At 31.5% G+C, this 14436-nt stretch overlaps 1 protein-coding gene across 1 annotated transcript; it reads right to left on the bottom strand.

Moving 5' to 3' along the window:
- Window positions 1–1013: 1013 nt before the first annotated feature.
- Window positions 1014–12723, bottom strand: LOC125066488 (coiled-coil domain-containing protein 170). Its single transcript, XM_047674575.1, has 12 exons — window positions 12646–12723; window positions 9475–9564; window positions 8660–9398; window positions 8398–8570; window positions 7960–8160; window positions 7377–7520; window positions 6797–6877; window positions 6338–6442; window positions 5554–5721; window positions 3591–3841; window positions 2517–2714; window positions 1014–1320 (listed from the first exon to the last, which is right to left on the bottom strand). Exons 1-12 carry the CDS (start codon window positions 12721–12723, stop codon window positions 1236–1238), a joined length of 2313 nt encoding a protein of 770 aa, XP_047530531.1. The 3' UTR covers window positions 1014–1235.
- Between the last annotated feature and the right edge of the window lie 1713 nt (window positions 12724–14436).

Here is a 14436-nt window from a genome sequence, read left to right as displayed (position 1 = left end):
TAATAGCTATCTTATAGGCATATCTGCAGATCTCATGGCTCTGTTTTCCTCACATCACAAATTAAATTATAACTTCATGAAAAATCTATATATGATGCACTAAAAAAACATCTGTAAACCCCTATTGGGTACCAGCAGTGAATCGGAGTAAGCAGTGTTACACTCAAGTGCCCCGACAAGAACCAGATACTTGGCTGGTCGAACTTGAGGACGTTACTATAGATATAGAGGAAGATGAACTATAAGATTCTAAGGCGCAGAGGAATAACTATAAACACCCAACAATCTGGTAAGTGTGCGAAGCAAAAACAAAGTAAAACCCTCTTCGCACTTTGTTAGGTATACATCATCATATTAGTCAAAAGTGTAAATTTTGGCTATGTCTAAATCTCTTGTCTTTGATTAATATATGTTAGTATGCCAGAAGGCGTATGTTAGAATAGGGTCCATGCCGGAGGACTCTCCAGTAATAATCAGTTTATAGTGTAAATAGTAATTAAACAAGATCGAGAATTCAGTAGTGATAATTATACACACATCAAATTGAAGACTGTGGTATTAAAAAGTAATGAGCATCTTATCTCATCTCTCTATGTTATGTGCTCGACAGTGTGGCTTAAGCACATATATATTCCAAATGATTATTATGTTTGATTATTATGTTAAATGTGTTTTAAATTAAGCAACAATCAGATACTATTCTAACCGATGTTTTCCTAATATACGGTATTTCATAATGCATATTAAATACTATAAAACAATATATAACATAACGAAAACTTTTTGCTACAAATTTAATTCAAGTAACAGCGTATTACGTTATTATGAAATAGTTGAAACATTACTTAAATTAGTTGAAGACATTGAAAATATATTTTTACATAAATTAACAGTTATACTTGTTAGTGTACTTCGAGTTACGCTTATAACTTATATAACAAAAATAATGTTATTAAATTATGTATATACACTAAATTAGATACAATATTGAAAAAAAATGGTACTGTTACATGGCTAATGAATTAACTAATGGACAAATTACGTAAACCTGCCGAAGAGTATTTGAAGAGTATTCTAAATATCTATATATATTGTATATGGTACCAATTATTGATATTTTGAGTATTTATTCCGTCATTACTTTTAGGATACTATTTAAGTAAAGTCTATACTTTTTTTAAAGTTTCGTATCGCCGAGCCTATTCCGGCTAGAAGCGGGCGCGGCGGCGCGACTGTCACATCGCCGCGCGCCCTTTGTAAAGCTCGTCCTCCAAATCGAACGCCGGGTCGGCGTATCCGGAGTCATCATAGCGTAGGGATCTAGAACAATGCACTTACGACGTGTTAAATACAACTATAAAAACAAGTGACAAGTGATGTGGTAGGACTATTTGTAACTAATTAAGAATTATCATAATGTCTTTGATAAAACGATACAGATACAGTTCTTACAAGAATAAATATGTAAAATATTAAAAGATAGGTGTAGTCTAATAATAATAAGAAATGATAAACCGTATAGCAAATACCTACAATGAAATTGGTCCTACAAATGATGTTGACATCTTCCACGATACATTACCTAAGTTTAAGAAAAAAATTATTTCTGTTATTTAGTCTTAGTCTAATTTAAATTTTATCTTATTTAGTTTTTTTTATTTCAATTGTATGTTTTTTATATTTTCTAAAGTTTATTTTAGTGTGATTAGTTAGTTGTAATTTTCGTTAGAATTTGTGTTTAATTTATGTTTGTTTTCATTTTTGTCAAAATATTGTCTCACATTTTTTTTTTTTTTTTTTAATTTGATATTCTTATTGTAGCAAGTGTCGTACATGCCTGTAATGGTGTACCACACAGAATGAGTCTGATGTTCTTTTATTAACTACAATTTTTTTGTGTATATGCCGATGGTGTGTCTTTTAAATAAATAAATAAATAAATAAATGATAATGTAATGCCTAGTCAGAGGGTAGTGTCTGTAAAATTAAGACAGACTAATTGAAGTAAGAAGGCTATCATCATTGTGCAAATGTCAACCGGATTTCAGTTCTTAATTAATAGTTTATGACAATAATAAATAGTTTATAACTTTTGTTTTTTTACATGTTGAACATTTACCCGCAACCTGTATCATGGCAGCTGACCGATTATAATAAATTAAAATCAAGCGGCGTGAAATGATTTAGTCATCAACATTACCTCCTGGTCTATAATGCAATGGTCGCTAAAATACGTTTGGGATATCAAACAAAATTGAATAGTTATTTTAGGAAGTTACACTAAAGTTCTTAGGTTATATGTTGTGCAGCATATAAATAGTACATATTGTAGTCATAGTGTAATTTAGTTCTCATGTCACTATTTTTTAATTGCTTATTTATAATGATTTGGCATATATTTGGCACTGCAATAAAGCAATGCAATTGATTATATAATTAAGCTAAAGATTATTATATTAATATAATAATAGTATTTATTAAGGGAGTAAAATATCTTTTAGAATGTTCTTATTTACCGATCTGGTGTTCGTGTCCTGCACCGTGAAGGGGGCGGTGATCTGGACGAAGCCCGCAGCAGTGCGGGGTCGTCGTAACGTCGTGACACAATCGTAAAGTCGTGATGGGCATCTATCAACTTCTGAAGTCGCGACACCATTTCGAAGTCGGACACAGACGATGGCACCAATATTCCCAGCAGCTTAGCAATCGAATTCCTGTTGTAATAGCAAGTCGGAAGTCTTAATGTCCGGAAGTATTTCCTCTTGCATTTAAAACGAAAATAAATGTATTTTTACACGACTGTTCGAAAAAGGTGTGTAATATTTTCAGGGTACATTTATTTATTTATTGAAATATATATATATATATATATATTGATAACATTAAGCCAAAATATATAAAAATATGAAATAAAATTAGTTACTGTATAAATCTTGACCGCGTGGAATGTATTTTAGTGATTGAGTTTATGTGAGTTTAATGCTTAGAATATATTTGGATGTATATCATTAGAATCATTCCGAGTGACACTGACTATAAAATCATTAATTTATTAGTATATTTATTAAGACAGACAGGTGGATAATTGTTTCATAAGACTTAATTAAAAAAACCATGGTTTTATCTGAATAAAAATATAAATATTTATACTACGCACTCTAAATTATCAATATACAAAATAAATTTATTTTATTGATAAAAAATTTTTCTCATTGAAATCATGGCCCCATAATGTGTCAATGTAATTCAATTACGTTTTGTAAGAGGCCGTACCAACTCTTGATTTAAAACATCAAGGTTAAGGGTAAACGGTTCTTGTATGTTTTTTCGTGTGAAGGTAATAGCCCTGGGTGGACGAAATTTGCAAGCACAGTTGGCTCGTACATAAAAACATCCCGAATTTTATGACCATTTTTGCATTATATTGAACTTCAGCGAACATAAAATTTCATTCTTATAACGTACACTTGAATTAATATGTAATATATATGAATATTTTTACTATTTAAAGTATAAGAGTTTATTGCCAAATATGAGTAAAATCGCATTTTAAAAGAGTATAATACAAAGTTACGACATATTTTACTCACCTAAAGCTTTGTAACTGTGCTTCTCTCCTTTGACATTCAGCGAGAGCTTCCTTTGTTCTGGAAAGCTCGTCCCTCAGCATATTAATTTGATGTTCCGCAGTTGATCTTTCTTGTTCGAACGTTTCGCCAGTAGATCTGACTTGATCCTTTAAAACGTTGACTTTACGATTGTATCTCGTTCGAAGTAATTCCGCTTCGTCGAGTTTCTTTTGTAGTTCTTCTATTTTGCGTGCTCGTTCTAGTGAAGCTATCTATATCCAGAGTGAAAATAAGATTATATTTGATATTATAAAAGATAAACAATCCATATGGTTATTTATGTATGCATTTACTGATAATTTTAAATTTATAATTGAGATATTTCTAGACCTTGATGCCTTTCTTATGCGTCTTTAAATCATTGTTTATTTGTTCCGTTGGTATACTTGACAGGAATTTGTTTTACAATTATAATATTATATGCATTGTGCGTGGTCGTATATGAATATATTGTTATTGTAGTTATAGATATATGTTATATGTATATTATTCAGGTAAGGAATAAATATTGTAATAAAAAAGGCCCTGGCCTTTACTGCGAAAGACTTCCGTGAAATTTACATAATAGAAACAATATCCTATTATTATTAAATTAAATTATAACTTATAAATAACAACAATTATTAAATATATAAGTCTTTGGTTGTTACCTAGAATTTTAAGGATTTCTTTAATTATACCCAAATAAAACAAATCTCAAACGATGTTTAACGTTTGCAATTAACCTTTTACAAATCCTTTAGATAGTGGTTTTGTATTTATCAGAATAGAAAAAAAACGGTTATACAAAATGTTGGGAACTATTTCAAATATATATTTTTTTTAAAGTTATGAGTTGTATTCACATAAAACAGAAGTCATTTTTTTCCCTTCAAAACGAGAATTGACTAAATTAATGAACACTGAATCTTATTATTTTAGTATTTAGAAGTTATTATCGTATGATTAAGAGAATCTGTATAAAAACTAAACATCGAAGAACAATCGTGCGATTTGAAAGAATATCTTAGAATAAGACCACCTTTGTAACTAGTAAATCACTTTAACCTTGCAGGCAAATTATTCCAGTGAATATAAGTACAATCGATACCGAAGCAGGTCTCTGCTATGCGATTTAATACCAAAGAAGTATATTATGTGTTGTTTTATAAAAAATGATGTTAGGTAGATGAAAGTATTAGCGAGGATCGCCTGCTATTTGTATGTACTACTCTATATGCTGTAAAAAATAGTATACGTCATATGATTGGTTTAATTAAGCCCTTTAATTGTAACTAGATACAACATTAATCTTTTTTAATATAAGATTTACTATCGTATTTTGCTACTTTAAAAATGATCACTGTTAGTAATCAAGTAAAAAAATTAAGACATATGTCATAATAGCCATCAGTTCAATGGAAAAATAAATAATTTTATTTGTGCTCATTTCTAATGTTATAGCATATCTTATTGGTTTTATTAATTGTTACTTATTATGTAATAGTTAAAAAAAGTTTTATAATTCTTATTTCTAATAAATGTGATAGTACCTACATGGTGAGACTACCTGTAAATATTAGAAACTTTGCCAAGATAATTTTAAAATGTATTTTTTCATTTTAATGTGATATTGTATCTACTGTTGGTTATCCTGTTGAAAATAAAATAAAATCTCTTTCGTTGGTAGGCAAAGTGAGGCCGTGACTGATTCCGCGCTTAATATCTTTCCAGTTATGTCGGACTGGTGTTCCTTCAGATTATGGGATAACAGAGAGTGCACAGCGTGTAGGTGTTCACATGGGTCACACTATAATATATTATAATATATTATGCTAGTTGGCTATTGAATCGGATGGAAATGCTAATTAAGACCGAAATCTTAAATAAAAAGTTTCTAGAACCTTACAATATTGGTTTACGTTATTATATACATATATAATACCTTGTATTCTGCGGCGTCGGCGAGCTGTGCGTTTAGATCGCGAACTTGTGCGCGCGCGTCGCTCAGCTGCACGCCCAGTTTGTCGCACTGCCGCGCTAGTTTTTTACTGCGACTCACCGCTTCGTCTCGTTCGGCTTGCAGGACTGCACGTACTCTTGAACTCTCTTCCTGTATTGTATGAATCAATAAATATTATTTCCCATTGTCTTAAAATGCTAAGAAATTTTAATAAAAATCCCTTTACTCAGGCAGGAATATGGTGCATCATAGGGTCACTATTGTATATTTTAAGTAAGTTCAGAATTTAAAATAAAACTTATAATTAATCATTTATATATGTATATAAAACAGTCAGTGTCTTAAAATATTTTCTACGAGGTTTATAGTTACACATGTACAGAGGTTATTTACTATTATCACATTATTACTTTGTATTTTTGTTAGATTTTTGTGTGCCTTGTAACTTGTATAGAGTAGAATGAATTAAAGCTAATTTTCAAAGGCATAATGAAGCCAGACCAGTAGCATAATATCGTCTACCTATATATTTATGTAAATAGGTTAATGATCTATACTTTTTGCGTGTAGCAACGGATAAATATAAATATAAAGGTCACATCATCACATGTTCTGGTCACTTATATAACGAAAATCTGGAGATGTTATAAAGAGTTAAGCAAAGGCAAAAATTAAAAACTATAACAAAAGCTATTCATCGGTTGTTTATCATTATGGAGTATTAAGTTTGTTTACTGCTGCATTGTCAATATTTTACATGAATTACCTGCACGCTAAGCTTACGCCTTAGTAAATCCAAGTGTAAATCTTTTCTTTGCAACTGTTCCCTTAATATCCGTATTCGACGCTGGAGTTGATATACTACGGCTGTCTGGAAATGTCCTTATTAGGTTATTGTACATATTAATTTAACAAATGACATATAAAAATCATTATAGAGTAACATATTCATTCTAAAATACATATTGTTTATTAATATCTATCTACATTTCAGTGAGTTTGATGATGTTTGCTATAATTTTAGGAAAATCTAATAGGCTGTCATGGAGTGTTTTTTGTTACGAATAAATGGTTTGGTGGATATTTCGGCATTGTCTAATTATTTACGGTGTTTTATCGGATATTAATAAGTGTCATCGACGACTGAGCGAAATTACAATTTAGGTGAGCAGGATTAAACCTAGTTTAATAATACCAAGCCAATTTTGAATGGTACAAATCTTACTTCTTTAAGATAAGGTAAATCATGGAAAGATCGTTCTCTTCGCAGCCTCGGGAGTGTGCCATAGTATCCATAATATAGCAGCTACATAAAACACACATTTATTAAATTAACCGCTAGCATTGTATCCTTCTATCCTGACAAATATATTTAAATTACAATTCTTATATATGCCTTTGCGGCCATTGAATTCCAAACTAACTGATTTATAACCCTCTCGTTGTCAGTTACTTCAAGCACAATGTGAAGATAAATGGTAGCGGTTAAATCAATATACGCAAAATACAAAGCGACACAATAAGAAATAATAAAATAAACAAGGATTGCATTGTATTCATTCATTAGTCTTATTTTATTATATCAGAATTTTGGAACTTAAAACGAAATTACCAGGTGAAGATGTCTTGTTTGTAGGTATTCATATTTTATTATACATTTGTAAAAACGCAGAAGACAAATAAAATTGCGTTTCTCATTTAACCGCGTCAAGCCCAGCTTATAAATCTAAATATATTATATAGTACGAAAGGAATGTAAACTGATCTTAATTTTTCCTTTCCCGTGATATGCTATAGTGACTGACCTTGTCTACGATTTTATCGCTCTCGAGTCGTGCGAGTTGCTCTGCTCGGTGTATAATGGATTCAGTGTGTAGTTCTACGCCGATATCCTGGGTCAACTCATCCATATTAAGAGTGCGGCTGAGTCGCTCGAGGAATGCCACGAACTGTAACAGTATTGTAAATAGCTGCATCGGGAAAAAGTTAATTATTATGTTTTATTTATACTTTACTCGTGATTCTTATTCATCTTTGAGAAATGTTATTGTAGTTTAAGAATAAGTGATTGAAAATTGTGGTATTAAACATATAATTAATTTGGATATTAGCATTGAACCAATAAGTGTTTTTGTCTAATTCGGCAGCAATTACCAGTAATTCCGGTTGTCGATCATGCACGTTGTTCATGTATTCAATAATTATTTTAATAATCACGTGTCTTATATAGGTAGGTATGTATTAATGATTGTGTACATATTTTGTTACATTTAAAGTAATTACAGTTATTTGTCGCCTTAAATAACTCGTATATACCAATTACATCAGCTCTTAGAATGTCTACAAAGAGTCTTAAGAGTATATAATTAACTCAATGAATATACTGACGTTTGCTTTATCCTTTCGAAGATTATCTCTGGAAAGTTCCATTGCGTTTAGTTCTGATTCCAATTTGTGAACTTTCGTTTCGAGCATATTCCTTTCGTCTTCGAGGATCCGCACACGGGTAGTGGCTTGATCGTGTAAATGAGCAGTTCTGCCCAATTGCTGAGATTCCATGCCCAATTTTTCTCGTAACGCTTCCAATTGCTATAGAATAAATACATGTTATTAAATTTTTCTTTAGAAACATTTAATAGGTATTTATTAAATTATAATTTATAGTGTTATATTTAAGAGAACTGCGCACCATAAGAAAATATTACTGGGTACTTATATGACTGTAGTGTATTAACATAACTAGGTACGTAAATTATTTTGGAAAAACTAAAGTTTTTGGTTTTATTATAATGTACGATTTTAATAAAGTATAGACTCCTTACGTACCACAGATTTATCCTTATTGTCACTTAATATTTCTCTAATACGATCTTTGATAGTGCTTTCGTGTGCTTCGACAAAACGTGTTGGCAAGCTAAGTAGGATTGCAATGGATTCCATCGTATTTCGAAACTCGGTCTGTAGTCTTTGATATTTTTCGTCACGATGTCGCAAATCCTCTAAAATGGGTAAACACATGTTTATAAACATACATTTTAGAAGTTTTTCATTCTTTTAGTTTATTAAAAGTAGCAAAAGTACTACAAACCTTTTAATTGGATTATCATTGATTCGTTTTGGTTGACGTTATCAGTTACAACATTAAGATTCTTCGAACAGTGAGTTAGTTTTTCCCTGCTTTCATGAAGTTCTCTTTCAAGAACTCGATTAGAAACAGCGAGAGATTCTTTTTCTTGTTTAAGTCTTTCTATATCAAGAAGTTGAGTGGAAAGTTGTCTTTGTAACATGTCTTTATCGGTATTTGCACGTTCTAGAGAATCTCTGCAACTTCTAAGATCCTGCTCGATGGTCGATAAGTTTTCTGTCGTGTTCATACATTTATTTTTAAGTCTTGTGATCTCTTGCACAAGTTCTGAAGCTTTGATAATAAGGCTTTCTGGTGAATGGGTATGATTGGTATCACAAAAATCTGAATCCAAAGCAACAGACAATCGTCTAATTAGGTCATGAAATTGACATCGCGCATTTTCTTTTTGCTGCTCTTCATTATTACATTCCAATTCGAGAGATCTTATTTTTTTTTCTAAATCTTTTATTTTCTCTTCGCAGTAACGGTTATCCCTTTGAAGTGTTTGCACAGTCAAATCACTTCTACCTTGCGCAGCTTGTAAATTACGTTGATATTCTTCGAGGTCTTGAATTTTCTTTTTGAGGGATGATATAATAGCGTTTTGACGTGCATTTTGTTCACGCAGGTGGTCGATTTCCACTTGCTGTTCTAATATTCTTTGATCACGAGACAACATTTGGTTCTTTAAATCGTTATTCTAAAAGTACAAATGTAATTTTTCGTTTTATATTTATGTATTTCAAAGTATTACAAAGATACAACTGACAACTTACTTCAGAGATTAATTTATCACGTTTATATTGTAGTGCGGCTAAGTCGCTTCTTAAAGATGTCACCACATCATTACCAACATCTGCTTCCATCTGTGAACATTGTGTAGAATAAAGATTTTTTCGTAATTAAATGATTGATTCTGTAACAACCACTTACATAATTCCATAGTACAATTACAAGTGGTTCAGAAGGATTGAGGACAACTTCCCGTGGCGTGCAAAAGACGACTAGGCCTTACGTAGGAGCGGGTACTTTTCATTTGTTTGTAGGGTAGCGTGATAGGGGTTGCTATTTCAAGCTTGCAAAGAGTCACGATATTTTCTTATGTACGGATAAATGTACACTACTACACAGTTAAACTTTGCGATTTACATAACAGTCATAATACCCCAAACATTGTATCAGTTGCATGTAAATTGATTGAAATGGGGTAAACTGTATCATCGATACTTTTTTTAAAAAGGTTCTTTTACAGTTTTCCTTCTACAAAAAGGTTGATTTATTTTTTATTTGGCAAACTTTTTAACAACAGAATTTAATAAAATAAGAACATATTAAATTATACGTATACGCAGTTCTTTAATTATGCATATTTAATATATAAAATAGTAGTTACATAAAGTAGTAGTAGGTAGTAGTAATATTTAGTGACAAGAAATTTAGTGGTAACTAGTATCTAAGTAAGTCTTCTTAACAAATTAATATATATTATGAAATAAAATGCAATGTTCAAATGGATGAATAATTGGATATATAATTGGATAAATGGATAAAATGTATCCATTCGATCAGTGTATTCGCTGTTACAAATTTAAATAAATCGCATTGCTTATTTATTTGGTGGTAGGGCTTTTTGCAAATCCTCTTGGGTAGGTTAGGTTAGGGTGGCTCATCAGATATTCTATCGTTAAACAATAATACTTAGTATTGGCACACACTGGCTCATTCACCCTTCAGGCACAATGAACATAACAACTTAGCTACCAATGGTAATTGCGCATTGGTGATGTAAGCTTAATGTCTGAGAAAGAACAAGTTCACTCCATTTTACAGCGCCAATGTCTTTGTACTATGGTGACCTTATTATCAAATGGCCCATTTCCCATTACTTCCCACCTGCTTATGTTATAAAAAATAAATATTTTAGACAAATAAATACGTGATGAATACTAAGGCAGTAGTTAAAAATCTTAAACAACAAAAAATACTCAATAATAAACAAACATAAGACCAAAATAAAATCAAATATTTTTACTTAAAAAGTAAATAACATTAATAATATAATGTCTGCAACAGTGGTATGATCGAAGTAGGTATAGGAATCCATTTGGCAACATTTTTTACGAATTAAGGTACTTATTAACAGTGCAATCATTAATATCCGCTTCGGAGAAATTTGTGCAAGGCACGAACGAACAGTGGAAGATATCACGCTATGTTAGACGGCATGGAAGTAAAGAATGGTAATAATAATAATTCCGAATCGAGGGGAAATTTTATCCAAACGGGATTGCATTTCCTTTTCAGTTAATTTAAATACCTTGTAATACCAATAATAAATTTCACGATTATCATTAACTTTCATTGTGATCACCTATTAAATAATAATTAATCTTTATCGATAGTATTACTTAGTATTGCTGCTAGATAATAAAATATAAGTATGATAAGTAGGTGGTACCCACATAAACGGGCTTGCAAAAAGCTCTACCATCAAGTAAATATCTGCAATTCTCGGGGAAATATAGGTACATAGTTACGGCTGATGTACATAGGTGTCGCATTTTACATTATGCTGAGCTTGTACTGTACACACAATGCAGGGTTGTACTGTTGACATGTTGATGTTTATTTAGGCTCAAAATTCGGTGCTGGCCACCCTTTGTAGCTTTAAGTAGGTCAAGTCACTAGAAGGTCTCCTTATTGAAGAACTAAATTGTTGTAAATTAACCAGCAAGTGACCCGACAATAATGCATTACCTAATTGAAATGAACAGACTTAGAAACATATCCAGTGAAAACTTAAAAACAAATAAATAAATACTTTCTCAAACAAACAAATAAATAAAATCTTTAATTACTTGCTTTCAATTACCCTCAACATCGATTTCTGCCGGGTGGGCCATGGCCATATACTTTTACTCTCTTAATCGTTAGTTTATTTACATAGTCTCGGGGCTTCCATATCCTCGACGCAAGGGGCTTAAAAGATAGCGTGTGATCCTGGGGCCGTGGAATCGTGAGGGCGGCGCCTTACGTGTCCTATTTTAGAGGCTTCTGAGGAGGACGATAGCCGGGATGGCATAGCGCTGCCTTACGCACTACCCGGGTACCTTTCTGAAGAATCCCATAAAGTGTAAAAAAAAATACATGTGTTGTAGAATTACACCTGACAAATGCAGGCTATCTTACGAAACACGATGTTCTTTCACGAATTTCGGTTTTCGGTTATTATAAACGAATTTTATACACTGAGAAACACTGCACTTTAGGGTATTTTAAAACATAAATACCTGATTATACCACCCCAATATTGTTTTAATGAAGTCAATCAATTGGTTTCCCTAAAATTCATTAATAGCGACTTGTATAGAGAACATACAGATAGACCAAAAAATAATGTGTATTGAAAATATATTTTTGACCATAGTCATTGCATCCCAATTAACCCATAATAGATAATACATTAATCAATTTAATATGATTACTAAGAAAAATGTTTGTATGTCAAGCATTCAAATAAAAATTACGAACCAAAAAAAGTGCTAAGTATTTGAAGACACATACATACACTATGTATTTATTAGTATACACTTTGTATCTATTTTACGGGAGTACTTATAACTTATGTTTATTTTGTTATTAGTTGAGTAAAATAAAATAAAAACTGTATTATGTAAAGTAATAACTACACCAAAATTATTCTATGAGTGTTAAATACATTGCAATTTTCAATTGTGCCAAACTTATTAGGGCGCGGATTAGCATTCCTACGATGTGAGGTTGGGATTACTGGTTTTTGTTTAAATACTGAAATATATATAATAAATTTACAACATTTTATTATTGGTGAGCTGCAATTTTAAAGGTCAAATCACACACATCCAATGTTTTTATTTGTGGGTAATTAATACAAGTGTTTTTTACTATTGAAGAAGAAAAAGACAGACCTCGGTTGGGCTTTTACTCCTTAATGCTTCGTAAATTTTCCAGTCCTCTATCTCCTCCTTGCTCTTCTCTTCTTCCATGTCTGATTAAATTGATTGTTATTTAATAACTGACACCAAAGACGTTAAAGTAACTACGACTACTGCGTTGCTATGAAGTTTGAACACGAAAACATGTAAACATAAGAATCGATTTTACCTTTCATATAGAATAAGAAAAGCCTATGTACTGTGTTCGTTTTAGTTTCAATTGAGGCTAAAAATATGCGGTTTAACGCTTATATCATTAAGAGGAAATTTGTTTGTTATATGTTTAGCATTCACATCAAGTAATTTTATCGTTTCATAAAAATACTCAGTGCTTAGAAAATACTAGTAACTATAATTGTTATTTAATATTTGTTTCATGTGTTCTGCAACTGGCTTTTTGTCAATGCACGATCATCTATTTCAATTTATTTTTGGTGAACAATATAAAATTGTGCCTATAGTTTGTTGTTGTTATTTTATCTAGATTTAAATATTTTTTTTTAAATAGCCTCCCTATTTAAAAAAAAATATCGTCCTGTACGCCTAGCTATTTAAAAAAAGTTCAAATGGGCCAGCTGATGGTAAGTGATCACCATAACCCATAGACATTAGCGCTGTAAGAAATAATACCCATTCCTTACATCATCAATGCAGTACAAACCATGCGAGCTAAGATGTTATATCCCTTGTCTGTAGTTACATCGGCTTACTTAACCTTAATATTGTAAAAAAAAATACTAAGTATTGCTCGAATGTGATAAGTAGATGACCAAAACGAGGTAGTAGGTATAGTTATCACAAATAAACGCAATTCACATTCACGCGCTGAACATAATTACCTATCATAGTGAGGGTACAAGTGTGCGCGCAAAGCCGCAGACGCAAGTGCGTTCTCTATTTCCTCAGTTTTATGATGCGATTGAAAGGCAAATCTGATACGTCTGAAAATCATTTAGGTAGAGGGCCAACGACCAGGTTCCGGTCTGCTACTGAGATTTTCTACTGTTTGAATTCAATACAAATTATCCCATACATAATTCTGTAGACTTAATCCGACCATAAGAGAATTTCTTAATAGGTGTAACATATTCAACATGTCAAGTCTCACATCTCTCAACATCTCACCGTCCTCATAATGATCGTTTATTTAATAGTTTTTCCGATAGTTACACCCGAAATAAAACATGGGACGACATTGGAAAATTACAGTCGAGAGCTGTCTCTCTAACTAAAAACTTAATCGAATCTATCATATTTTGTTCATACATTATGTATGTTTCGTCTATACCTAAGTTTGATTCAAAAATACTACCAAAAGCCACATAATACCTTACACGAACGGTCATGACTGCGTAAAAATTATAGAAAGATGAAACTTGAAGAATGAAATCATTATGTTAATTAAAATATTTTAAAATTTTTATTAACATAATGATATTAAAATATTTTAAAAGTGATTTGCTATTAAATGTTTAATTTTCACATCTCGTGTTTTTACAACTGCTTCCATCTGATCAAAGTATCTATATTATTACGGTCAGTCATGATGACTCTGTACAAATTCTTCACTTTTCGTAGGAAGGAAAAAATAAAAAACCAATAAACATGAAAATTAGTTTATTTAAAAAAAAAACTTTGGAAAGGTACCGCCTTATACCAAGACTGCATATTGTGTTTCGGTTGAGGGGATGATTAAGGGACTTAAGTGCTATTTTCCAGGATTGGTGGCCGCATTGGGATTTAAGGAATGGTTCATATTTTCTT

The sequence above is a fragment of the Vanessa atalanta genome, chromosome 9 (assembly GCF_905147765.1).
Source record: "Vanessa atalanta chromosome 9, ilVanAtal1.2, whole genome shotgun sequence".
NCBI lineage: Eukaryota > Metazoa > Arthropoda > Insecta > Lepidoptera > Nymphalidae > Vanessa > Vanessa atalanta.
Note: the sequence above shows the minus strand (reverse complement) of the source record. Positions and strands in the feature narration are given on the sequence as shown.

What these genes read in the sequence shown, in the direction of transcription:
- LOC125066488 (XM_047674575.1), bottom strand. Translation starts at nt 12,723, where the DNA reads ATGGAAGAAGAGAAGAGCAAGGAGGAGATAGAGGACTGGAAAATTTAC. An exon ending in ACAATAAGGATAAATCTGTG is followed by an intron (nt 8,161 to 8,397) that starts GTACGTAAGGAG and finishes TTTATTCTATAG; the next exon opens with CAATTGGAAGCGTTACGAGA. An exon ending in GCGATAAAATCGTAGACAAG is followed by an intron (nt 6,878 to 7,376) that starts GTCAGTCACTAT and finishes TGTTTTATGTAG; the next exon opens with CTGCTATATTATGGATACTA.